We start from the raw sequence: 26,334 nt of genomic DNA on the forward strand, positions 1-26,334 counted from the left end.
GGTGAAACCCCTTATTTTGTACAGTGAACATATGCTGACAAAAATCATTTTTAAAAAAGTAAATGGCACAGGAAATTAATGTGAGTCAACTCCCTGTATAGTTATCCTTATCTCAACTAGCAAAAACCCTTGTTCCTTCCTATTATTGCTTATACTCCCTCTTCAACAAAATTGGAGATAAGAGCAAAATAGTTTCCGCTGGGTATAGAGGGGGGGGAGAGGGAGGGGGCGGAGGGGGTGGTAAGGGAGGGGGTGGGGGCAGGGGGGAGAAATGACCCAAGCATTGTATACACATATGAATAATAAAAAAATAATAATAATAAATAAACTAAAAAAAAGACAAAAAAAAAATAAGTAAATGAAACTGGGCGCTGGTGGCTCTCTTCTGTAATCCTAGCTACTCAGGAAGCAGAGATCAGAAGGCTCGAGGTTCCAAGCCAGCCCAGGCAAATAGTTGGTGAGACCCTATCTAAAAAAACCCTTCACAAAAAAGGGTCGGTGGAGTGGCTTAAGATGAAGGCCCTGAGTTCAAACCCCAGTACTGGGGGGAAAAAAAAAAAATGCATGTCTCCTCCCTCCATTTTGTTTTCCTTGCCTTCTGAGTGCTGAGATTATGCTTGCACCACCACACTTGGTCCAACAAATACTTTCAGTGCCTCCTTTATCATTCTGAGATGAAATTTGTAGGTAATAAAATCTTTCTATAAACAGAATTTCAAAACAATAAATGAACTATAATATAAAAGTGTGATGGCATAGAAATCCATTTATAATAAAATAATGGGTATTTCAGTCAATATTTAGTTGCTTGGACATAACCACGGCACAAAAATAACAAAGTCAGATACTTGTACCTACCTGTATAATCACTGTACAATCACAAATTAAAAAAAAAAAAAACTGGACCAGGGACACATACCTCAGTGGTAGAGGGCGTGGCTAGCATGTGCAAGGCCTGGGTTTGATCTCCAGCCCTGGGCAAAGTGAGGATGAGGAGGAGAAAGCCTTTGTAAAGTTTTTGTATAAACAAAGTACAATGTTAGAAAATTCTGGGGCTACAGTCATGGCTTAAGTGGTAGAGCACCTGCCTAGGAAGGATTGCAAGGAGACAGGAGAAAGAGAGAAACAAAATTCAGGATATTGGGCTTTGAGTGTGGCTCAAGTAGTAGATGCCTAGCAAGCATAAGAGGTCCTAAGTCCAAACTCCAGTACCACAATAAAACAAAAAAAGAAAAGTAAATTCAGGAAATACCTTGTTTTCATATGTTCTGAACTTTTAATTGTAAATAGATTTACCTTCATAAATACCCAACAAGGAAGTAAAAGTTATGCAGAACACAGAAAATCCCACACTTTGTAGGAATCTGGCATCTTGGCTCAGCCTATTAAATGACTAGTGCTCCCACCCCATGATAGCAAAAAATCCCCCCCTGATTTCTAAAATGCATCCTGGGGGCCAGTTTTCACCCTTATGCTGACAGAGAATCTTCCCTCTCGTGTCTAATGTGTATCTCTTTCTTCTTCTGGAAGAGCCTACCTGGATGTGGACATTACCCTGTCCTCAGAAGCTTTCCACAATTACATGAATGCTGCCATGGTGCACATCAACAAGGCCCTGAAACTCATCATTCGTCTCTTTCTGGTGGAGGATCTGGTTGACTCCTTGAAGGTTAGTTGCTTCTGCAGCTTGTGGTGGTTAAACTAAAAAGAAAAAAAACCAGAGTGAGTATGATTGAGAGGGAGAACGCTGCATAGGCTTTTATCAGACAAAAACAATCATTGTTTTTGATATTTATTTGATACCTACCGGTGTCAATAGAGAAAGTTGATGCTTCCTCCCAAAGAGCAAACAGAGGTAGTGGATTTGGCAACAGTGCAGTTACTCATCTGTCTTTGGACCTAACAGATGGACACATTAACACATCCTGAAGTGCGTAGTGCGTGTGGAGGAATCTTCACTTTGAAATTGTCTGTGTTGTGTACCACCACACTTACGCAGATCTGATTAGCTAGCAGAGAATGGCATCAATTTTGCATTACCCTTGTTCCTGCTTAACCCTCTGTCATTGACTTTTGCAGCTGGCTGTCTTCATGTGGCTGATGACCTATGTTGGTGCCGTTTTTAATGGAATCACCCTTCTGATTCTTGGTAAGGTGGCAAGGAAAGGGTGTGTGTGTGCTCCTAAAGTAGTTTGGAAGAGTAAATGTAAGGAGAGGCCCAGCAGGACATCTCATTCCACATGGTCCAGCCTTTAATAGTCATAGAGACTGCATGGGATATTGGAGGAACCTGTGTTTGTGGTCACAAATTTATTAAATGGCTCTAATTATTAAAAAAGTTCAAAACAGCTGGAAGTAAGAGTTACTTAGATTTCATTTAAATATAGGAATCTTACTTACAGAAACCATTTTTTAATTTGGAAATTGGTATATGTGGTACAGCGAAAGCAGCCTTGTGTACCTTAAGAGGTTTTCGAGTTTTCCCACTGCCCTAAGTGAGCTCTGTTTCTAACTGTCCTTAGTTGGGAGCTCAAGCCAGGATTCCTTATTTTGAGGATCTATGCACCACTGTACTTGGGAAAAAACATGTATTGCTTGAGTCTTAAGGCTTTGTCTTATATCTGTACTTGCCATGTCCCTTGATTCTGTCTTCACAGCTGAGCTGCTTGTTTTCAGCGTCCCAATTGTCTATGAGAAGTACAAGGTAGGCATTTGTTCTAAATCAGGTGTACTGGTCTATGTATGACTAGTTTTAGTTCATTTAAAGGTGCTGCCAGACGATGGTGGCTCATACCTGTAATCCTAGCTACTCAGAAGGCAGAGATCAGGAGGATCGAAGTTTGAAGCCAGCCCAGGCAAATAGTTTGAGAGACCCTATCTTGAAAAAAACCCACCACAAAAAGGGGCTGGTGGAGTGGCTCAAGGTGAAGGCCCTGAGTTCAAACCTCAGTACCAAAAATAAAGTCAGGTGCCTGTGAGAAACTAGTGACAGTGGTTTCCTCCAGTGAGGGAAATTGGATATATAGAACAGATACGGGTAGGAAAGGGACTTTTTATACCTTGCTGTATGCCTTTTGAGTTTTTATCACATGCATGTATTATCTGTTAAGTAAATTGAACAAATGCTTAATGAATAAAAGCTGAGTTTAAAAAGAAACAAGCTGTGGGCTGTAAAGAAATCATCAGTGCAAATAGATGCTTGCATTGTGGACAGTGTTTGCAGACTTTACTAGATACAGATTAACCTATCCCGCAACAGACTTCTTGGCTTTTGATATTAAGTGAATTCATCTTTACCCAGGAACCATAACACATTTATGACTACAGATGTAGATTAGACATGAAGTTTTAGTATTCAGAAAATGTTGCAGGAGCGTGGCTCAAGCAGTAGAGCATACCCAGCCTAACTAGCATGAAGCCCTTGCAGTTCAAACCTCAGTACCACTCCAAAAGGAGAAAATGTTATACTGCAGTGTCTCTAAAGGAAATACCAATTAAGGTTTACTGCTTCAAAAGATGAGTGATTTTTACTTTAACAAAGTATAGCATAAATTGAAGTCTGAAACCAGAAATTTATAAAAAATATTTTCATTTCCCAGAATATTCAGTAATTTTTTTAAACTAGACAAAAGAAAAGTACCTTCAGGAAAATTGTAAAATCTATGTGTTGCCACAACTCAGTCTTTTTTCCTTCCTTAAAGACCCAGATTGATCACTATGTTGGCATTGCGCGGGATCAGACCAAGTCAATTGTTGAAAAGTAAGTATGTGTAGGGACTATTTTCATTTTTCTCGTGTACTTTTTCCCTCCAAAATGTTAATGCCAAAGATGAGTAATTTTTAACCCTGAAAAATCCTTGGTTTTCAACTGCTTGTTGAAAACGCATCTGTTTTTTTGAGTCAGAGTCCTGCTGTGTGGCCCAGGCTGGCCTCAAATTCGAGATCCTCCTTCCTCCATCTCCCAAGTGTGGGGATTACAGGCATGTACCACAACTCCCAGCCTTTGATTTTGTGTGTGTGGTACTGGGGTTTGAACTCAGTGCTTTGTGCTTGCAAGGCAAGCACTCTACCACTTGAGCCACACCTCCAGCCCAATGCTTTTTAATATAAGATGCAAAAAATGTTTTTTAGCCAGTTGTGGCAGTCATACCTGTAATCCCAGTTACTCCAGAAGAGGTGACAGGGTTGGAGAGATCAGAATTCCAGAACAGTCTATAGCCATACCACCCTGAACATGTCCTTTCTCTTCTGATCTTGGAAACTAAGCAGGGTCATGCTTGGTTAATACTTGGATAGGAGAATTCAAGGACAGTCTGGGACCTGATGTATGGCTCAAGCAATAGAGCACCTGCTTTGCAAGTGCAAAGCCCTGAGTTCAAACCTCAGTTCTGGGGGTTGGGGCAGGAACTGTCTCAAAAAAATAAAAACAAAAAAAAGGGTGAGTGTTGCTGTTAGAATAGCTATATCAAGAACATTAACAACAAATGTGGCGAGACTGTGGGGAAAAAGAAGCCCTCATACACTGCTGGTGGGAAATGTAAGCTAGTGTAACCACTTTGGAAAACCATATGGAGGCTTCTTAAAAAACTAAACATAAATCTGCCATATGATCCAGCAATCCCACTCCTAGGGATATGCCCAAAGGAATGCAACCCAGGTCATTCCAGAGGCACCTGCACACCCATGTGTATTGCAATGCTATTCATAATAGCCAAGTTATGGAAACAGCCCAGATGCCCCACTGCTCACAAATGGATTAAGAAAATGTGATATTTATACAGCATGGAATTTTATTCAGCCACAAATAAAGAATGAAACTTTGTCGTTTGCAAGTAAATGGATGGAACTGGAGAACATCATCTTAAGGGAAGTTAGCCAGGCTCAGAAGGCTAAAAATCATGTTCTCCCTCATATGCGGATTATAGACCTAAAACATATGTAGTAATATTATTGGACATGGGTCACACACTAAGGGCAGAACGCATATGGAAGGAATAGGGACAGGAAAGGAAACCTAAAACTTGAATGTGGCTGATGTGCCCATTGTAGGTGAGCAAATATAATAAACTGGCAGAGGCCACTATGGGAAGGGGACCGGGAAATAATGAAAAGGTCTGGTAGAGATGAACCAGTGTGGATTGTAATATACATGTGCATGGAAGCAACACTAGGAATCTCTCTGTATAACTATCTTTATCTCAAGTAGCAGAAACACTATGTCTTTCTTATTATCTCTTATGTTTTCTCTTTAACAAAATTACAGAACAAGAGAGCAGAACAGGCTCTGCCTGGAAATAAGGTGGGGCGTTGGGAGGAAGCGAGACAGTGGGGAGAAGTGAGCCAAACATTATATACACATATGAATAAATATAAAAACAATTAAAAAATTAATTAACAAAAAAATAAACGGTGAGTGAATGGAACCACTTTGGCTTTTAGATGAGATTGGGCACATGCCGGATAGCATGGCTGTAGACCACTTTAGATGTGCTTGGTATCTACATCCTTCATTTATTCTCTTACGGATATGGATCCATGTTAAGCCAAATTCTTCCCTATCTTTTCTAGTAAGTAAATAGCTTATGGCTTAAAGTTAACTCTTTTCTAAGATTACCAAATGCCTGTTTTCCTTTTCCAAATAATTAATACTTAGGCAATAAAATATAATAAAATATACCCAGGAGCAGCTTTCTTTTTATTTTGAATTATTCATAGCAAATACTTCAAACCCAATACTTTTAATTAAGATGTTAGCATTTTTCAGTATTTTCTTCAGCTTTTTAAGAAACAGTACCACAAACTGTTGAATCCCCTTTGTGCTTCTGGAGCCCCTTTCACACCTCAGATTTTAGTGCTTTTCCCAGGTTTATCCAGAAGAAACAGAACTGGGCATGGCTTAAATGGCTGAGCACTTGACTAGCAAACTCAAGACCCGAGTTCAAGCCCCAATACTGAAAAAAAAAAAAAAGAAAGAAAAGAGAAGTCAGATGCTGGATTTTAGGGCTGGTGGAATGGCTCAAGTGGTACAGCGCCTGCCTAGCAAGTGTGAGACCCTTAGCTCAAACGCCAGTATATCCAAAAAAAAAAGAAAATGAGTAGCTGGGGGTGTAACTCAGTGGTAGAGCACTGTCCTAGCATGCATGAGGGCCTGGAGTCCATCCCCAGCACCGCAGAAGAAACTGAATACATCTAGACAGGTCTAGCTTTATGCCAGAATCTTCACCTGAATTTTTGCTTTTTCTTTTTTTTTTTTTTTTGGTGGCACTGGGATTTGAACTCAGGGCCTTAGGCTTGCTAGGCAGGTGCTCTCCCACTTGAATCACTCTGCCAGCCCTTTTTTTTGTATTGTGTATTTTCAAGATAGGGTCTTGAACTATTTGCCTGGGGCTGGCTTCGAACTACAATCCTTTTGATTTTTTTTTTCTTTTATTATTCATATGTGCATACAAGGCTTGGGTCATTTCCCCCCCCTGCCCCTACCCCCTCCCTTACAACCCACTCTGCCCCCTCCCTCTCCCCCCCACCCCCTCAATACCCAGCAGAAACTATTTTGCCCTTATTTCTAATTTTAATCCTCTTGATTTTTGCCTCCTGAGTAGATAGAATTATAGGCATGAGCCACCAGTACTCAGCTGATTTTTTTGCTTTTTAAGGTGTATATTGACAATAAAACTGAGTGGACAGTTGGCACAAATGTCTGATTACTGTTTATTACCCTAGTAGTTTACAAAAGATGGTTGTACCTCAGTTTTATACCTGATGTCTTGATTTGCTAGTGTTAGCTGACTTGGGTCACCTGTTATGATGTGATATTTATGGAGCGTAGCCTTGACATCCCTGAGGAATGACCCCTGTGCCATAATAGAGGGCAAGTTTGGTATCCTGTGAGGGGCCAGGAACTATTGTCAGATCCTGTAAGTCTTTAGAGCCAAGAACCAACAACCATTGTCATTTTTACATGTCTCCTTGACCTTAACTTCTAGTTTTCTTGTGGCACTAGTGAGTGACCTGGCATTCTTTTTTCTGTACTTCACAGAGCCAGAGAAATGGGCTCTGACATTGCTGTATAGTCAGTAGGCCTTCTGCCTGGTTCTTTCATTGATCTCTGGAACCCCAGTGAGGACCAGGAGGTGTTGGCAGTGAAAGACGAACTTGCACAGCAGCAGAGGCAGGGCAGATTCCTCAGGCTTGTCCCAGGCAGAGAACAGAGTAGCTCACAGCTCCTTTTTACCCAGCCCTGTGAAAACATGACACTGTTTCCCACATGACTCTAGCAGTTCAGGCTGTCTTCTAGAATCACTGTGAAAATAAAAACCTAGAACAAATGCTTACACAAATGTTTTCACTTTCATCTTTTTCTCTTTCTTTCCCCATTAGGATCCAAGCAAAACTCCCCGGAATTGCCAAAAAAAAGGCAGAATAAGCTCATGGAAACCAGAAATGCAACAGTTACTAAAACACCATTTATTAGTTATAATGTTGTTACTTGTACCATGAAGGAACGTGCTCAGTGTCAGCTTGAGCCTGCATTCCAAGCTTTTTTTTTTTTTCTTTTAATTTGGTGTTTTCTCCCTTTCCCTCTATCCTCAGTATCAAGCACAAGAAGTGTTGGACTGAAAAAGAACTGATATCTTAGAACCCAAAAGAATCAAATTAATAGGATAAATCAGACCTTAATGGTGGTGGAGCTTTTATCTGTAGCATGAAAGGGAAAAGATTGGAGGTAAAGAATGAGAGTGATAGAGCACATCTCTTGGGTCCTCTATCTGGTTTTCAAGGACTAATCTTAAACAGCTCCCATTATAATTTTGCCCTTATTTTTAAGAAATAATGATTAACTTATGAAGAAGTTGTCTGGGGCAGGAGAAGGATTTCTTCCCTTCTGGTTTTTGCAGCCCTCAATCCAACATTCCTGCCCCCACACTAAAAGCAGCTACTCATAATATTCCTCCTCTTCACTTAATAATATAACTTTGAACTGATGAACTTACAGGTGATAGTGGTAATTCCCAGAATGCCATCTGAGAAATAAAGAGTGGAAGCGGAGAGCAGAGTGGAGAGGGCATGGGCAGGAGCACAGCACAGCTTCCGGCACTCTGCAGCTCTTCCTCGGGAAGGGCTCTACCAGCTGGGAGGGTGGTGTCCAGGTCATTTCACTTGGACACCAGTTCAAGCAATGGTTTGGGAATTCATTCCAGAATGTGCTTTCCCCTCTTTCCCGCCCACCTTACCTCAAGTTTAATAAATATGGTTGTACTTTTCTTATTATGAATATAAATTTGTAACTGCTGTACACTGCTGTAAACTTGTTAGAGAAAAAATAATCTGCATGTGGGCTCCCCAGTTCTTGAAATATTGTAATCCTATCTCAGTCTGTGGGTGGAACATTCCCAGGAGGTGAACTAAAGACACACAAGACCTTTTTCTTTCTCTTTTCCGCACTGCTTCCTTCTCACATGCTGCATCTTTAGTCTGAGGACCAGTCCGTACTGGCTGGAGAGATGGTGTGTCTGTGGTTAAGAGGCCGCACATTGGTGTAGAGAAGTGCATTTTGTGGCTCATGGAGCTTAAATGTTTGGAGGCTAGCTTATGGCATGCGTTGTTCTGAGGATTCTTTCCATTTCAGACACACAATGGTTCAGCACCGTGCCATGGCCTATGCTCCTATGGAGAGTGTTTTCCAGAAGTTTTAAATGAGGGTGACCAGCAAGGCTAGATTGCATTAGTGTACTTTGTACAATTGAAGGATAACAGAACTCACTTTTGAATCACATGGGGGCCCCACTGAGATTGTTTCCTCCTCTCCTGTGCACAAATCCGGTCGATTTGAAAGCAGAGGAGAGGTCCTTAGGCTCGTAGACTTGCCCATTGAGAGGGAATGTGAGCTGACTTCCAAGTGAGGACTGTAATGTGGTGGTCCCCAAGTATTGCAACTGTGTATGAGTAGTGACAGGAATTTTCTTTCCATTCTGGAAAATCACTTGGAGTCTAGATGGGAAAAGTATCCTTACCTTGCTCCATTTTCTTAGCCTCTTTCCTTTTGAATTTTTTAACTGATTTTCTGTGGTGTAGAAAACACTCTCCATTGTCATCTTTTGCTGTTCCAGGAAGTCAGTGCAATGGTGTCTTGGGCTTCCCCTTCAAAGGACCCCTTTCTGCACTGGAAGCCTCCTTACTCGGCTCTTTTCTTTTGTTGCTGCTGTGTTAAGATAATTGGAGAAATCTTTGTGCCACGCAGGATATTTTTTTTTTTAAGAAAATTCTATAGATGAAAAAATTACTAATGAAACTGTGCGTGTCTGTGCGTGCAACATAAATACAGTAGCACCCGAGGAGCTTGAATCTTGGTTCCTGTAAACTGCAAATTGATGTGGTATTAATTAAAAAATAAAGAACACAATGACTGTGGTATCATTCTGCTAACTTTATTCTTTATACACAGTTTGGGTAAAGTAAGAACCGAACAAGGCTTCCTCTCCCATCCCCCACCCTCACTCCACCTTAGGGGCATTCAAAAATTATTTTTAAGGATTCCCAAGATTGCAGAAATTCCATAGCATAGAGCACAGCTGTGCTTTTGGTTCTGAAAGAAAATAAACCCTCTAAGAATTGAACTTAAAGGAAAGAGTGATGAGAGTGGAAGGGGCCCAGTTCAGCCTCACACCAGCCTAGGCGGGTTCCCGGCTTGCAACATGAAGCAGCCTATAAACCACATACAGCAACAGCCACAATGCAGAGAAATTGAGAGTTGGTCACCACACATCAGGTCTTTGCTTCCAGAACCTTCCCTCTGAATTGCTCTACCCTAAAACTAAGGCTGCTGTGACTTAGGCTAGATTTCAAAAATTTATTCAGCATACCTCTTAGAAAACTTAGGCTGAAATACTTAAATGACTAATGCAAACAACTTCACAAATAGGCATACAAACATTTGAATAATGTCACTAAGTAACGTAGTATTATAAATATGTATTCATAGTAACATTTACATATTGGCCATAATAGCAAGCATACCATTAAAAAAAAGAAAAGAAATTTCACCTGTTCATGTCAGAATCCCAAGGCAAGGCAAGGAGGCACACCTAGGGCTGAGGACTGACTCCTGACCCACGATATTATAGCTTGTTGCAGAAGGTATCTGCAGTGGCACTGTCCAGACCATGGCACTAGTGGCAGGCCAACAACGTGTATCTTTAGCAAATTGCTAAGACGATGCTACCAATTGGGAAACCACACTTTGAAAGCCACTGGAGTGCTTGGGGTGCCTCCATGAAGACCACTTCCAGTCCTGGGGCCTCTTCCTGCCTATCAAAGGGGAAACCATTCCTAACCTGCCTGCTCTGCCCTAACTTACCTGAACTTCAGCAGTGGGCTGGGTGATTACATCAGTAGCCCCAATTTGCCTACTGTTTGGGCAGTATAGAAAACAATACTCATTCTGGGTTTGAAAACATGCATGAAAGAAAGTAAAAGAATGGCAGTGCCCAGCCTGGTGCCATTCATAATCTCTATTTTCAACATTTTAATACTGTCTCAAAAACCCTGGGGGGTCGAATGCACTGGGAATTCACTTTTCAGTCTGACTGCCCGTTCCCTAATTCCTATTGGCCACAGCAATGAACCCAAAAGCAGAGCCTTGGACAGCCCTTGGGCTAGGGGCAGCAAGTCCCATCGCTTGCCAGCTGAGGCAGGCAGTGGCAAGAGCTGCCCGCATAGCCCAGCGTCCTCACTCCAAAGAAGTGCAGTCCTTTGCCACCCTCAGGAATCACAAGTGCCCCACACAGGCCACCCTTTGGCAGGCCTAACAGGAAAAGAAATTTTAATAACTTACCAGAGATTGGGAGGCAGTGTGGTATAGTGCAAAGATCACTGAATTGGGAGTTGAGATTTTTATGCTAGTTATTGCCCTGCTCCTAACTGGCTATGTCATTGCAGTTTCTGGGCTTCAGAATTTTACCTGTCTACGAAGGGGGAGGGATGGTACTAGTAACCTCGAGTCCCTTCCAAGTTTGACAATCGTGAATTATGTAAAAATGCTATAAAAACCGTGGTATAAAATCCAACTCCCAATCAGAAGAGTCAAGGGGACTGGCCCTGAGGCACTTGAACCTTGGGCTCTGCCCTGGGTTGGGGGACAGGTAGGAGTCAGAAGTGACTTCCTCTTTGCCTTCCACCTTCTCACTTACCAAGGCCCCAACCCTCCAGACCCGCCCCTCAGGTCCCACCCCCTGACCTCCCCACCCTGACTTTTAAGTAAGCTGAGGGTAGTCTTGTGAAGAACACACACTGGGGCCTGGCCACAGACCCAGAAGAGTAAGGAACGTTTAGTGTCCTCCCATCCCCACCTCGGTCCTAGCTTCTTTAGGTCCTTCCTCCACCACCTCACAGCTTATCTCTGATACACGCATAATAAATAAGACATTTGCACATAAAGGTGATTGGGTCAGCTCTATCCCCGCCCCTCCCCCTCTCATATAAAAGCATTAAATACAGTTTCAAAATAAGATACAAAGAGCAAAAAAAGGGTCTGATCTCGGGGCCACCTATTCTCCATGGGAGAATGAGTCTACACATCCCTCTCGGACCTGCCTGGGAGATCGAGGAGGCCCTTCCCCGCCCGACAGGCCTGGCGCTACCGCAGGGAAGAGAAAAAGAAGCCGAGGCCCGGCCCCAGGCCCTGGATGCTGAGACCCAGTGGCGCGTGCACGGAGGACAAAAGCGACTTACGGTGGGGGCGGGAATACAAGAAAACTGCCGCGACCGCCAGTGCCCCGGGCTCGGACGGACCAGGCGCTGGACCAGAAGCATTCAACTTCGGGGTAAACAGAGGCCCTCGGGGCAGAAGAGGAGCAAAGGAAAAAGTGCTAATCCCGTTCCACGATCCCTATGGGGCGGGCGTGGCAGCGGCCCGGGAGGCGGGCACAGCTGGTCCTGCCCCGCCCCGCCCCGCCCCAGCCCGACCTCCGCGCGCATCGCTCCGCCCGCGGCCCGCCGCGCCCGGCCCACCCAGGGGCTCGGGAGCCTCGCGCTCCGCCTCCCGCCTAAGGCTGCCGTCCGCGGTCGGGGCCTCCGAGAAGCTAAGAACACCAATTAGGACGACACAGCCTGCGCCCCCGAGCCCGGAGTGGCGCCTGCGGCCGTGCGAGGCAGCACAGACCTGGGCCCCGGGCCAGAGCAAGCGGCCGGCGACGCGTCCGCCCTGCGCGCCCCGCGCCCTGCCTTCGGCCCTAATACTGACAGACGGCGCCCCCATCCGGGCCTGGCAGCGGAGCGACTCCCGGGGCGCGGCCGGACGCGGGCCGAGCGGGCAGCGCGCGGTGCTAACTCGGGAGGCCGCTTTGGCTTCTCGGAAAACGTGGGGCCCCGCGCGAGGAAGAAGGGACGGGGCTGCGGGGCCGAGTGCGCTTCCCGCAGCGCACGGAATAGCTCACACACCCAAGTGCACCCGGCGGCGCGGTGGCCCCACCCAATCCCAATCTCCGCCCCGCCCGACCCGACCAGCGGGGGTTCGCGAGGGGCGCGACGGCTGCCAAGGCCGCCAAGAAGCGCTGGTGCAGGACAAGAGGGTCCCCAGGCCAAGGGCCGGGCCGCGCCCCACCGGGCCCGCTAGCCAGCTACGCCCGACACACGGCGCCCGGCTTGAGGTCCGCTCCGCCGTCGCGCGGCGCCGGGGCGGGTGGCCCGAAGCCCTCGTGGCCGTAACAGCGCAGCGCCGCCTCCTCGTAGGCCTCCAGGATGGTCTGGCGCTCCTCGGGAGTGAAGTCCATGGAGAAGGGGTGCACCTGCAGGATGTGCCGCTTGATGGTGCTCACCTTGAGCGTGGCCAGCGCGCCCCCGCACACCATGCACACCAGGCCGCGCCGGCTGCCGTCGTAGTCCATCAGGTACTCGCCCCGCCAGCGCGGCTGGTAGTTCCGCCGCTGCTCCCGGCTGCGGGGCGGCGGCGGCGGGGGAGGCGGCAGCGGCGGCAGCGGTAGCGGAGGAAAGGCCAGTCCCCCGGACTCCTGGCCGTCCTCTTCATCCTCGTCTTCATCGGCGGGCCGCTCCAACGGTGTCCCCGGAGATAACGGGACGTCGCCTAGGGAGGGACAAAGGAGCGGGTGGCAGGAATCAGGCCAGGTCCCCTCTCATCTCCGTCTTCCCCTCCCTTTGTCCTCCTGCCCCATCCTCCCCTATCTCCCTCAGCTCTCCGGTCGCCACCCTTCCATCCCTGCCTGCCGGGGTCACTGCCCGCTCTCCCTGGCCACCTGCTCTGGCCCTCCACCAGCTCACCCCACCACTCCTCCTCTGGCTCCGCCTCCTCTGCCCCTCCCCCTTCCTCGGAGGCTGCGGCTGTGCTGGCGGCGACAAGGTCCCGGGGGGACTCAGGGCAGGGCAGCCCCAGGGCCAGCAGGTGGGCGGCCTTCTCGCTCCACTCCTGGGCGATGAGGGCCTTCACGGGCCCGCTGAGGCGCGTGGAGCCCGGGTGGCGCTGGCGGATGTGCCGCTTGATGGTGCTCATCTTGAGCGAGGCCAGCGAGCCCCCGCACACCATGCACACCAGGCCGCGCCGGCAGCCGTCCAGTTCCATGAGGTACTCCAGCCGCCAGTGCTCCTGGTAATGGCGGCGGTGGTCGCGGCCCCGAGGCACCCGCCCCGGGACCCCCACCCTCTCGCCCACGCCCTCCTCCAGTTCCTCCTCCTCTGCGGGCCCGGGCCTCTCAGGGACCCAGCCAGCCTCTTCCTTTACGTCTGGGGGGCTGAGGTCCTGAGAGGAGGGAGCTCCAGCAGTGGGGGCGGAGTCCCGGCTCTTTCTGGTCAGGTCCTGGGGGATGAGGTCATCGTCTGTTGGGGAAGGGGTGGAGAGGGGCTCAGCCTACTGGCTGGGTTGCCCTTACCCTCGAAGAGGGGGTACATCCTTGCTCCTCACCCCAGCCCCAAACTATCAGCCCCAGCCAGAGACAGAGTGTGTAGCATAGCATGTGTGGGTGTGTGTGTGTGCGCGCGTGCACATGTGTGTGTAGGGGTGAGTAGGCCTTCAGCCCTTAGCCAAGAGTCCCTGCCTCTCTTCCCAGTTTTGGCAGCAGACGCACGTTGCAGCCCTAGTATGAGGGGTCTCAGCCCTGGGAAAGCCTCGCACCTGGTGGAGACTGGGTGAGCTCAGACAGCTCCTCAGGCTGGCCACCCCAGGCCTGCAGCAGGGCATTGCGCTGGGGGCCACTGAGCCCCAGGGAGCTGGGGTGCACCTCCAGCACGTGGGCACGGATGTCGTCCAGGTGCAGGCTGGGCAGTGCCCGGCCACAAGCCATGCACACCAGCCGGTTCCCCCGCGGGTCATAGTCCATGAGACACTCAGCCCGGAACCAGTTCTGCAGGGACTCCTTCAGCCTCCGCTCCAAGCGACGGGACCCCAGCCCCCTGCTGCCCCCAGCCCTTCGGGAGGCTGAGAGGCGCCTCCGACGCCGGGGTGCCACTGGGCCCCCTCGTACCCCTCGACGCTGGCGCCGGCAGCCCCCACCAGCTGGGGCTTTGCCTGAAAGGGTTGGAGGGAAGCAACTGAGATGCTGGCCCTCTGAGCAGCACCCCCCCAACACAGCCAGGCCCTCCATAGCCCCTCTCTCTCTCTCTCTCTCTCTCTCTCTCTCTCTCTCTCTCTCTCACTCTGACGTTCCTGGCTCTTAACTCAGGACCCACCCTAGACCTCTGCCCTTCTCTTCTCCCCTCACATCTCAGCTCCATCTCCCTAGTCTTCCTGCAGACACCTTCTAAGTCCCAACCACCCCAGCCTCGCCAGACCACCAATCTGGCCCCTTCCTTGGACTTCACTGTCAGCCACCCTTTTCCACCACCCTCCTGTCCCTTCCAGACCCCAGCTCTTCCCCTGCATGTCTCTCCAACCCGTATTCTCCTTGCCCCTACAACCACAAAATGCTGAAATTGTCAGGGATGCTATGCTGGAGAGCACCTCATCAGACTACCCCTCCCCGACTCCTGGACAATAGAGCAATAAACAGACCCCACCCAAAGAAGCAGTGACTTGCTCCAGAAAATAAGCTAGGAGGCAGAGACGCTCCCCCACTTGGCCCCATCACATCCAAGCCACTGCCTCTCCACGTGCTGCATTACCTGGGCCCTTGGGTGGGCAAGCTTGGAGGCCGGTCCCCTCCTCCTCCTCTTCATCTTCCTCCTCCTCTTCTTCCTCAGCCCCCTGGGTCCCCAGGCCCTCAGCTTCGCCACAGGCCCCCAGCCCCAGATGGGCATCCCAGCTGTTGCTGATGACTTCCTTCTCCCGGGGGCTCCAGTGCAGGGAGTAGGGGTGCTTCTGGCGGATGTGCCTCTTGATGGTGCTGAGTTTGAGGGTGGCCAGGGAGCTGCCGCACACCATGCACACCATGCCATGCCGGGCGGGGTTGAAGTCCATCAGGTACTCCAGCCGCCAGTGGTCGTGGTAGTAGCGCCGGTGGTCACGGCCAGGGATGCGACTCTTTCCAGGCCTTGAGGCCCTGGCCTCACAGTGGTCTGAGTATTTCCTGCCTGAAGATGCTGGTCCCCTGGCCCTGGAGGAGGGCAGGGGGCTACTCCCCCAGGACCCCAATGCACCCCCTTCCAGCTGAAGATCTTGTCCTGAAGAAGGGGAAAGGAAGACAAGTTTTTCAATCTCAGATTTCCAAGGGAAAAAAACACAGGTCTTTGATTTGGAAGCCTGATAAAGGAAGGAGGGGGAGGGCAATTCAAGGCAAGGAAGGGATGGCAAGAGCAATAAAAGGGATATGGGAGAAGCAGGGAGTCACAACACCCATTACAAAGAGCAAGGACCCAGTGAGAAAGGCATGAGAACAAAAGGATGCAAGAAGAAGGGCGCTATGCAGACTAGCAATGACTTTTTAAAAATAAGGTGAGGGCCAAGGAGACCGCCAGCTCTGCAAGGTGCCCTTTTTGGATGAGAGCTGTAGGGATAAAGCCAAGAAGAGCAGCAGGCTGAGGCGGTTACAGCCAGAGCAGAGCAGCTCAGGCAGTGGGGTGAGAGGAACAAAGGGGGCATCTGTGTGCATTCAGGCTGTGCACAGGACCCACCCACCTGGGGCCCAAGCCAGAAGGGCCCCACCCAAAGATCTCCCTTTTTCCAATAATGCCTCAAATACAGCCCCTGAGTCCCACTTAAGGGATGGGATATGCAGCTCCTCAAATACAGGTCTCCCACTGGAGGTGATCCCCAAGACAAAGCTGTCACCACCTCAAGTGAAAAGGCAGTTCTCAGACCTGGACTCCCCAGAATCTGGGAAGACCAAGGACTCTGGAAAGGAATGGCAAGAGGGCCACTAGAGTGGCTACCTAAGATACTGCAGCAGGGGGTGGCAACAACCCACTGGGGCCCATTAAGTCTTTCTGGGTTGTTTTGTTTTGTTTTTGCTCTGGCAGAGCCAAACACTGCCCAGCAATCACAAGGACGGCCAGGGCAAGTTGGTGTTCCCTCTCTCAGACACACACCCAGAGCCACTGGCGCTGACCATGAACTTTCTGGTCATTTGTCCAGTGGAGAACCCCAGGGTCAGGCAAACAAAAGGCAGGATCAGACAGGCTCCTGTCACATTGTGGAGTTTTCAATTTTTAGTTTTTACTGTTTTGTTTTGTTTTTAAGGCGATCGGCAGGAAAAAAACAAAACAAAACAAACAGTGGATTCAAGTCCTGGCTTCACTGGTAACTTTCTCTGTGACCTTTGGTAGGTCATGTCTGCTCTTTGGGCCTAAGCGTCTTTGTCTGCAAATGTACTAGACAGCTAACGGGTCTCAAGCATCTTTCCGGCGCTGAAATCATGCTAGTCTAATGCAGACTGGCCCTTTAAGAGCCAAAAAAAAAAAAGAAAAAAGAAAAAAGAGGAGGAGCTGAGATTCTTTAAAAACAAAAGGGGATGGGGAGTTCGGGGAGGAGAGCTGAGAGATTAGGGAAGAGTCTCCCTAGCCTGGACAGAGGCTTCAAGGGTCTTAACGCATCGAACCTACAGCAAGGAAATGAAGAAACAGTCTAATTTGAGAGCCAAGAAGGACAGGCTTGTCCCGCTTACGGCTAACAAATCGGGGCCAAAATAAATTCTAAAAAGAGAAGCGGCAACGCTGCCTTTGTGGGCGAACCTGTCCCTTGTTTAAGACATGCCCGCAGCAGGGAAAAGTGGTGGTGGGCCCCGGGACACAAGCCATTCTCTTTCCTAGAGAGAACGTAGGAGAAAGAGTTCCAGTCTCCAACAAGGCCACGAGAGGAAAGGCCAGCGGGTCTGAGAACAGAGGAATTTCGAGCTCTGCTACTCTGGGGGAAAAGCCCCCGAAGGGGACCCGGGGTCTGGGAAGCCTTTTAACAGACAGCTGGATTTAAAAAAAGACCACCTGGGAGTCTGAAAGAGAAAGGGGCGGAGGCCTCAGGTCCAGCTTCTTAGAGCCTCGTGACACTGGAGCGGGGCCCCACCCGCCTGGCCCCCAAAGCGGGGCGCCCTGGGGCCCTTTAAGGGGGAGGGGATCCGCCCGAGCCCCGCGGGTCGACCCTGGGAGCCGGGCGGGGACTCCCCCACTAGCCCTGCAGCCGCGATCCGCGCCCGCCAGGTGGCGCCCCCGGCCGCCCTGCCCACGTCCCCCCCTTTGTTCGGCGGCGGAGAGGGGCCCGGAGCCCGGAGCCGCAGCCCTCCCCTCCCCCCACGCCGGGGCCCCCGCCCGGGCTACCGGCCCCAGCTCTTACCGCCGTCGTCCTCCTCGGGCTCCGCGCCGCCGCTCGATGCGGCAGGCGGCAGCCGTCGGCCCCGTGCCGAGGCCACTGCTGGCCCGGGACCGCCCCTGCCGCCGCCGCTCCGACTCCGGTGGTCCCCGCCGGGCTCCATGCGCTGCGCTAAGGAGCGGGGCCCCGGGGCGGCAGGGCGCGGGGCCGCGGGGCCGGCGGCGGCCCGCGCGGGGCGCTTGGTGCGCGGGGCCCCGGGGCGCTGGGCGCATGCACGGGGCGGCCGGCCGCACGGACGGCTGGCTGCTCGCTCGGCGGCGCGGGCTGGACCGGGGTGGGGATTCCTGTCTGGGGCCCCTGGGGCTCCTTTAAGGGCTCCTGGGTAAATTTAAAGGGGCCGCGCGCTATTTCCTCCTGCCAGCTCGCGGGGGGCTGGGGGGGAAAAGGCAGGAGGCGACGAGTCCGCAGCCGATGCCCGCTGCGGACGGTAGGAACACGGACCTCGCCGCCCTCGCGGACCCTCACCGCCGCCTCCGCGGCTCTAGTCCCGGCTCCCGAAGGGTCACCGAGGTGGCGAGGGGCGCCCGCTTCCGCTGCGGCGCTCTTCCACCAAGGCTGGGCTCACGGCCACCGCCCCCTCGGGGCATCTCAGCGCGGGGCTCTCCGCAGCGGCGCTCGCTGGGGACCGCTCGGTGGAGCGGCCGGGGACCCCGCCAGGGGCTCCCTCCTCCCGCGCGAGCTCGGTGCGGGCCCCGGAGAGGACGCGACTGGCAGGGGCCCCAGATGGCTGCGGCCCCGCGGAGAGGGTGGAGCCGCGGGGGCGGGCGCGCCCCCTCCCGCGGGAGCCGCCGGGGAGCGCTGGGAGCTCCCGCTTCTCCATGGGAGGGGCGGACGGGCGAGGCTCCCCGGAGCGGGCCAGGGGTGAGGGCGGCGGCCGCGAAGGCGCAGGCCGGAGAGAGGGGCGCATCGCAGCCCGGCCGCAGGCTGCGCCGGGGCTGGCCCTGCGAAACGGGATGGAAGCCGGGAAGAGAAGGTGTGTGCGGCCGTGACTCGGGCTCCTGTCCCCACAGGGTTTGGGGGTGCCGGAAGAGGCCCTTGATGCAGCCCCTGACTCCCCTGCCAGGTCCGAGAAGGCGAAGAATGCTGGCCCTGATCCGAGTGTTGGGCGCCTGGGGACGCGCGTAACTATGGCTGGGAATCGCTGGGGCGGTCCCTGGCTGCGAGCCCGGAGGGGCGCCTTCAGGTCCCCAGCTCCTAGGAAGCCAAGAAAAGGGACCCCGAGAGGCAGCGGGGATCACGCCAGCCCGGCTTCTCCTTTCGAGGACCAGCTGGAGGAGCAGGTGCTTGCTTTGCCTGTGGTTGGTCGCCCACAACAAAGGCGATTCCTGGAAATCCAAATTACAGGGTGCAGGAGGACATACGGGGTCTTATTATCTAGAGGTGGGCTTTATTCACTCCCTTGCGGAGGTACCCAGCAATCTGTTAAAGAAGTCATGGTTGACACATTCATTCTCTCATTCAACACCTACTATGTGCTAGTATGCATTTAGACGCTGGACATACAGCTGCGAACAAGACGGCTACACTCTGTGACTTAGGCACCCACAGCTTATAGAAAGGAAACTATTCCATCCCTCTGGGAGCCATGGAAAATATTAAATTTCCCAGAACACAGGAAACCTTTCCCCAAAGTATATATAAGGAGGAGACAGGAAGTAAGATTTAAGTGCCACAAAGGCTCTGTCACTGCCGGAAATATCCCATCCCTTCTTCAGCCTCCAGGATGACCTGACCTTGGGGAAACTGAGTCCTTGTCCCACAGCTCTGCTCTCTCCACTGCTGGCCTTGCTGTCAGGGAACAGCTGCCCTCCCTTTCACCCATTCGGGCGGGGCAGGGGCCCTGGATTCTCAAGGGGGTGCCAGATGGAGCTATGAGGTGGAGAGTTGCCAAACCGAGGGACACAAAGAGAAAATATGCCAGGGACCGACTTTCACATGGCTTAAAAAAGAAAAAAGAAAAAAAAAAAAAAGGATCCAGGCATAGTGGTACTTGTCTGTAATACCAGCCAGCATACAGGAGGCTAAAATGGAGTGAGGACATCGTTCTGTCCTCACACTGTGTCATTTCAAACATAGACAGTTTGAAAAAGAAGGAGGGAGGGAGGGAGGAAAAGAGAAGAAAATTGAGCAGTGATATAGCTCAGTGGTAGAGCTTGCCTAGCATGAGTGGGGCACTGGGTTCGATCTCCAGCACACAAACCCCCCAAAAAAGGCCAAAGCACCTAATGATCTAAGAGTAAAAGAAGACATTCTTCTAGGACTAAGGAACCTGGCACTTTATTGCCAGTTACAAAGGTCACCCCCACACAGGGCCAGCTACTGTGAGGCACTGTGCTGTCTGTCCATCCAGTACTTGGTATATAAAGAAGGTAATTTTGTTTGTTGCCAAAAGAATGGTATCAAAGCCACTTGGAGCCATTTTTAACAGCTGTTGGCTCTCCCTCCTCACCTGCACTCTGCTCAGTCTCAGGAAAGGGTCCATCCTCCACAGTTCCCATGAGTTCACAGCAAGCTCATGAAGCTGGAGCTGAAATGGTGGTTCACATCTGTAATCCCAGCACTGAGGAAGTAAAGGCAGAAGAATCTCAAGTTTGAGGCCAGTCTGGGCATGTGTCTCAAGTGATAGAGCACTTACAAGCATGAGACCCTGAGTTCAAACCCCAGTACTGCCCCCCCCCCGCAAAAATATATTGTCTGACCCTGTCCTGAGTGCATAGCCCTGGGCTGGGAGGAGGACAGGGGGACACAAGGATCTAAAAATAACATAGGGGTAGGGAGGGGTGAGCAGGTGGCTCATACTTGTAATCCTAGCTACTTGGGAGGCTGAGATGGAAGGATAGTATTTTGAGGCCAGCCCAGGCAAATAGTTCATGAGACTCCATCTCAACCAATAGCTGACATGCACAAGCACCAACCAATAGCCTAGCATGCCCAAGGCCCCAAGTTTGATCCTTGGCATCACAAAAAAAATAAATAAAATAGCAACACGGGGTTCATTGCCCTTCCAAGGAGCTCTTGCTCACTGTGGGAAAGGAGAAACAAAGATGGTGGCAAGCAGGGCCACATTGTGACTTTCATGGGCCATAGATATGTTTCCCTTGAAGGGCTTCTCATTCTATTAAAAAGACATTTTTTTAAAATGTAATTGATTTTTATGTGGAAAAAATAACACATTTTCTTTGACCTTTAAAGTTAGTTTTGTTTGTTTGTTTGTTTTTCTGATTGTAAAACAATAAAACATTTTCATAAGCCTCTGAGAGTATGGTGGGTTCAGGGCAAGGGTCCTCTAATGCCCGTTAGGTAGCCAGCGTTGATTGCAGTATGCGGTGAAGTAACAAAAGGAGAGGACACCCAGGAAGGGACACCCAACCTAGGAAGTTTTCCCAGGGAAGGCGCTGCTTGAACCAGTTTTGGAAGACAGGAGGTGTTGCCCAGAAGAGAAAGGCAGCCAGAGCTTTGCTGGCAGAGGCCAGGGGAGCCCTGGTGAAGAAGGCTCAGGTGGGGGAGACAGAAGAGGAAAGGGAGCATAGCAGAGACGGCCTCAGGTGCCACCTTGAGGGTCTGTGTATCCTGAAGGCCTTGGGAGTCCTGGTCTTACAGGAGGCAGCCCTGCGAATAGTAGGGAGGGAGGGCAAGGAGCAAGACAGAGACTGGTGGCCCTCAGAGTCAGCCACAGCTCTAGGACCAATACGATGGAGAGGAAGAAAGACACAAGACACAGCACCTCATGGTGCTCTCCTCGCTGCACACTGCAAGAGAGTAAGTATGATGCAATGCCACCCGTGGGTCCTCAATTGATACACCATAGGAAGAAGAAACCTCACCAAGGAGCAGTCTGTTAGCCAGGAGATACACCTGAAAGCTGCTTACACCCTTTTGCCCAGTTTCTAGCTAACAAGAAGCCCCAAGGAAGCTAGCAGTGGTCCTAGCTTGAGCCATGTTAAGAAAATAAAATCTATGGACACAGATCATGGGACATGATTGAATGAAATGACTGGAGAAAGGCCAAACTACCTGGGTTGAAAGGAAAAGGAAAGTAAAAAGCAAAATAGATTTGGTGATTTGGAATGACCTAGACTTCCCACCCTTTACACCTGGCTTCTTCTCTTTTCTCACTCAGGTGCTTAGTCCACCACTGCTGTCTCCAGCCAGCAGGACTTGAGGATCCATAGGTTCCAAGAGGGCCATAGCGCTCCAAAATGGAGAGCAACTTCTTCCTACTTCATGGGTGTCTCCTTGGGCAGCCCCATGAAAAGAAGGGCCTAGCTGATGCTAACACAGAAGAATCGTGAATAGTGTGACCAAAGGGATGTGGGGTTTTCCTGGTTCGTTTGTTTGCTTGCTTGGTGGAACAGGGGTTTAAATTCAGGACTTTGCACTTGGAAAGCAGACACTACCACTTGCGCCACATTTCCAGTCCATTTCGCTCTGGTTATTTTGGAGATGGGGTCTCAGGAACTATTTGCCAGGGCTGACCTAGAACTGCAGTCCTCCAGATCTCAGCCTCCCAAGTAGCTAGGATTACAAGTGTGAGCCACTGGTGCCAAGACAATCTTCCTGTCCCTATCTGTCACTGCCAAAAGAAGGGTAGTTCTTAGGGCCAGGGTGCAAGAGGACTGAGTTCCTGCTACTTCGGTAAACCGGGAATGCATTGGAAGGTGTTCCTGGGAGCCAGCCTCAGTTGTCCCTTTGATTTGAAGGACATATTCAAAATGGTCCTGATGTTCTACCCTCCCTTCTCCAACCTGCCATAACCACTTGAGGATTTTACTCTTCTCTCCACCTCTTCACCCCAAAAAGGGAGGGACACTCTCATAATGACCCAGCTCCTCGGCCAGTGAGCAGATATGAGAAACAAGGACACCTGGCCAACAAGTCCGTCATTCCTGTCCCTCTTTCACTATCCCAAACCGGACCTCTGGGGCTTCCCTGGCTCTGTCCATAACCTGTCAGTCATCCAACCCAGGGCAATCCAGTGGTTGCATAATGGTTTGGTAATGCCATCTCTTGGAGAGTCAGCACAGTTTTGGTGCTAACTAATCCAAACTCAAACTCAAACCGGCTTATGCTTTAAGAGAGGGGAGGGCCTGAGGTGTAGCTCATTGGTAAAGCATGTGACTAGCACATGTGACACCCTAGTTCCCTGGTTCAATCCCCAGCACCACAAAATAAATGAATAAAATAAATAAAAAGGTGGAAGATATGGGATACAAAAATTATAGCAGAGCAATATTTAGATGTGGTTTCCTCCAAGGCTCAAGTAGCATTACCACGATCTTAATGTCTGTCTGTCTCCATCTTTACACTGTTCCCCTATTGTTAGTATCCGTTCTCTTTTTTTTTTGGGTACTGGGATTTGAACTCAAGGCCTACACCTTGAGTCACTCCACCAGCACTTTTTTTGTGATTTTTGTTTGTTTTGTTTTTTTAAGATAGGGTCTCAAGAAATATTTGCTCAAGCTTGCTTTGAACCGTGATCCTCCTGACCTCTGCCTCCTGAGTAGCTAGGACTACAGGTGTGAGCCACCAGTGCCCGACCTGGTAGCTTTTTGGACAGGTCTTTCTGTATAATGGCTGTTAGAGCCTCCAGGTTTACCACCTCACTGCTCCACACAAAAGAAACAGATCTTCTCCAGCAAGGTGAACAAAATTCCAGGTCAAACTCTCATTGGATCACAGTAGACAACGTGCATATTCCTCAGCCAGTCACTGTGGCCAAAGGCATGAGGTGTCCTTCACATCTTAGATTAGGGGCCTCCCTCCTGGAGCCCCTGGAGGTTGCTGTAAGGAAAAACTAGATGAAGTTAACAAAAAGAAGGAAGGCTGAAGAGCAGAAAGGGCTGCTGCCTCATTCCTCATGGTGAGAACATATTGCCATGCCATTCCAACGAGTAGCAGCAAGACACAAGGAATACCAGGAGTGAGGCACACTTTGGAGGCCGGTCCTTCCCTTCTATCCCCTCAGTCCTGTAGGAAATGACTTGACTCTTCTCTGGCTCCCTGTTCTGCTCTGTAAAGGTCAGAGCCCAGGGTCTGACCACCCATACCCCATCCCCCCACCCCTGCCCTGTCTTTGCTCCTCACTTTCCAGCTCAAAAGTCAACCCAGTAGGAGAGGTCACCCTGACCCAGGCAAGGTAGCTTAGTGTTAGAGTGCTTGCCTAGCATGTACAAGGTCTTGACTTCCATCTCCAGACCCACCAAAAAAACACTTCTGAGGATGACTTGAAATCACAGAGATCAAGATCAGCCCTCTTCCACTATGAGGAAGAGAAGAGGGAGACCCAGAAAGGGGAAAGGGCAGAAGAAGCTGAGAACCACAAAAGTTAGAAAGACTGCAGAGAACTGCCTGGCATCTACCATCCTTCTCTACCTACTCCTGAGCCTTCAAGAGGCTTCATTACACTTGCTATTCTTGATTTCCCTGGGACAGCCTTCTCTCCTTCCAGTTTATCCCCTTCAATGGCCTCAATCCTCAGTCCTCCCGATCTTCATCTCCATCTCCTGATTAGCTGGGACTTCAGGCATGAGCCACCAAGTACAGCTTCTCCATACTTCTTTCACTTTTTTTTTTGGCAGCAATGGGTTTTGAACTCAGGACCTCATGCTTGCTAGACAGGCTCTCTTAGCACTTGAGCCACTCCACCAACCCCTTCTCTGTACTGTCTTTACAACTTTTCTGTAAAACTAAATTATTTGAAACAAACTTATTTACAGAATGTATATATCCCGTGATCCAGGAATTGGACCACAGAGAAACACTGGAGCACAGCGAGTCACCAGCAGCATGGTGGGTACTAGTGACAAGCTGAGCTCTCACCGTCATTCCACAGGGGATGAGCAGGTTCCACTGGCACATTCATTTTGTAAACACCACGTGGAGTGAAAAAGAGTAAAGAAGAGCCACAAGCACCAACGGGGTGAAAGCAAGTTGCAGGAGGAGCCCAGATATTTAATTCACAAAATGTTATGCAGCAAAGAGGAGAAAGAGGAGGAGTTGCTGCCCTGAGGCTGACAGGCTGCGGGGCACCTGTGACACCCGTCGTCATCACCCCTGGAAGTTTTCCCTCCCTGGTGTTCTTTTCCATTTAGCTCTTCTTTCCCCTTAACTGTCCATTAAAAACTGTTGCTTTGCACATATGAATAAAATTTAAATTTAAATTTTAAAAAAACTGTTGCTTAGCAGGGAGCTTGGTGGCTCATTCCTGTAATCTTAGCTACTAGGGAGGCAGAGATCAGGAAGATCAAGGTTGGAAGCCAGCCCAGGCAAATAGTTCAGAGACCCTATCTCAAAAATAACCAAGGCTAGTGAAATGGCTCAAGCGGTAGAGCATCTGCCTAGCAAGTGTGAGGCTTTGAGTTCAAACTCCAGTACTGCCAAAAAAAAAAAAAAAAAAAAAAGCCGCTGTATTTCTTAAGAATTGGATAAATTCTTAAGGAAAGAAACATTTTTCTGACATCCTTCTGTCCCCCATACTCACACAATATATGCCAATTACTGTTTACTGTTGTATGTGGCCCTCAGGAAGTTCCTCAAAGGGACAACAGACCTCAAATGTCAAGTTCACTGTAGTCAAGGGATCCCAGAGCTCATAGTGGTCAGTAGTGCAGGGACCATGAAGAGTCTGCGTCCTAAGCTGTGGGGACATTTGCATCCTCTTTTGGACATGGACTGGCTTTGTCACTGCTGGGAAATAGAAATGGCCCCCACTGTGTCCAGTCAAAGTGTCACTCTTAACCTCTGCTGATGGCATGTCCAGAACTGTCACCTCTCCTAGCCCTTGCATCTCCCCGCTCCAGTCCTGCCCCCTGCAAGCTAGTCCTTTCCCCACACAACGCAATGCCACAATATGCTTTCTGGTTTTTTTACAGTGTTGGGGATCAAACCCAGAGTCTTTGTGCGTGCTAGGCAAGCACTGTACCCCTAAGCTTCAGGTCATCCTTACAATGTTCTTTGTGAAGCAACTTCCAATGCTTTGTACGAGGCCAAGCCCTTCCATCTTCCTCTCTCATCACACCCCTCCAGCCCTGTCAGGAGGCAGCCTGGCCCAGGGCTTCCCTCTTCTCCTCCTCCCAGCACCTTCATCTTTGAAGTATCCCACAGGTGACTGCAGAGCCTCCCAGATCAGGGTCAGACAGCCCTCCTAACCCCATTTTAAAAACACAGGGAGGTAATTCCTTATTCTTATGTCAGAACCATCCAGTGCAATGTTAATTTGTCTTTTGTGCTCCCTGCCGAGAGAGTTAGTAAGTCTTTGATTTTGAAAGCCTGGGTTAATGACAACAAAGCAACAGGGTTCCTTTGGAGCAAGGGTTCAGGATCTCAAGGTCAAGTTTATCCAAGGCGGTAGGACCCCAGAGACGTGAGAAGAAATGCCTGAGGACACCTCCTAGGTCTGGAGAGCCTGGGAGGGGCAGGGAGGCATGGCTCAAGTGGGAGGGCAATTTCCTAACAAGCGCAAGGACCCTGGTTCAAACTCCAGTACTGCCCCCACCCCGAAATTGTAACAGTGAGTCTAGGTGGTCAGGAAAAGACTCCCCTAAGAAAGGAGATGCAGCCAGGCACCGGTGGCTCACGCCTGTAACCCTAGCTAC

The 26,334-nt window shown here is 50.2% G+C and overlaps 2 protein-coding genes across 6 annotated transcripts in view; one reads left to right on the forward strand and one right to left on the reverse strand.

Moving 5' to 3' along the window:
• Positions 1-9,414, forward strand: part of Rtn3 (reticulon 3) — a 59,773-nt gene extending 50,359 nt beyond the window's left edge. For all 4 annotated transcript variants that reach the window (XM_074048055.1, XM_074048058.1, XM_020159026.2 and 1 more), the window contains 5 exons: positions 1,531-1,669; positions 2,080-2,149; positions 2,658-2,704; positions 3,702-3,760; positions 7,378-9,414. In XM_074048055.1, the coding sequence (XP_073904156.1) occupies positions 1,531-1,669; positions 2,080-2,149; positions 2,658-2,704; positions 3,702-3,760; positions 7,378-7,423 (361 nt within the window). In that variant the 3' untranslated portion in view covers positions 7,424-9,414. The remainder of the gene's footprint in view (positions 1-1,530; positions 1,670-2,079; positions 2,150-2,657; positions 2,705-3,701; positions 3,761-7,377) is intronic.
• On the reverse strand, positions 9,177-17,856 carry Zfta (zinc finger translocation associated). Of its 2 annotated transcripts, XM_020159000.2 has the most exons (5): positions 17,705-17,856; positions 15,106-15,603; positions 14,120-14,512; positions 13,273-13,824; positions 9,177-13,078 (listed from the first exon to the last, which is right to left on the reverse strand). In XM_020159000.2, the coding sequence occupies exons 1-5, from the start codon at positions 17,841-17,843 to the stop codon at positions 12,615-12,617; spliced, it is 2,046 nt and encodes a 681-aa protein (XP_020014589.1). In that variant the 5' UTR covers positions 17,844-17,856; the 3' UTR covers positions 9,177-12,614. The 2 variants fall into 2 exon arrangements, with proteins under 2 accessions (XP_020014589.1, XP_073904181.1); XM_074048080.1 differs by lacking the exon at positions 14,120-14,512.
• Between the last annotated feature and the right edge of the window lie 8,478 nt (positions 17,857-26,334).

This window comes from Castor canadensis, chromosome 1 (genome assembly GCF_047511655.1).
Source record: "Castor canadensis chromosome 1, mCasCan1.hap1v2, whole genome shotgun sequence".
Lineage (NCBI taxonomy): Eukaryota > Metazoa > Chordata > Mammalia > Rodentia > Castoridae > Castor > Castor canadensis.

Bases quoted from the DNA above. Each gene is read 5' to 3' on its own strand.
- Zfta (XM_020159000.2), bottom strand. From the start codon at position 17,843: ATGGAGCCCGGCGGGGACCACCGGAGTCGGAGCGGCGGCGGCAGGGGC. The intron at 15,604-17,704 runs GTAAGAGCTGGG...CCCCTTCTTCAG, and splicing joins GCCCGAGGAGGACGACGGCG to GACAAGATCTTCAGCTGGAA. The intron at 14,513-15,105 runs GTAATGCAGCAC...CAACCCTTTCAG, and splicing joins TTGCCCACCCAAGGGCCCAG to GCAAAGCCCCAGCTGGTGGG.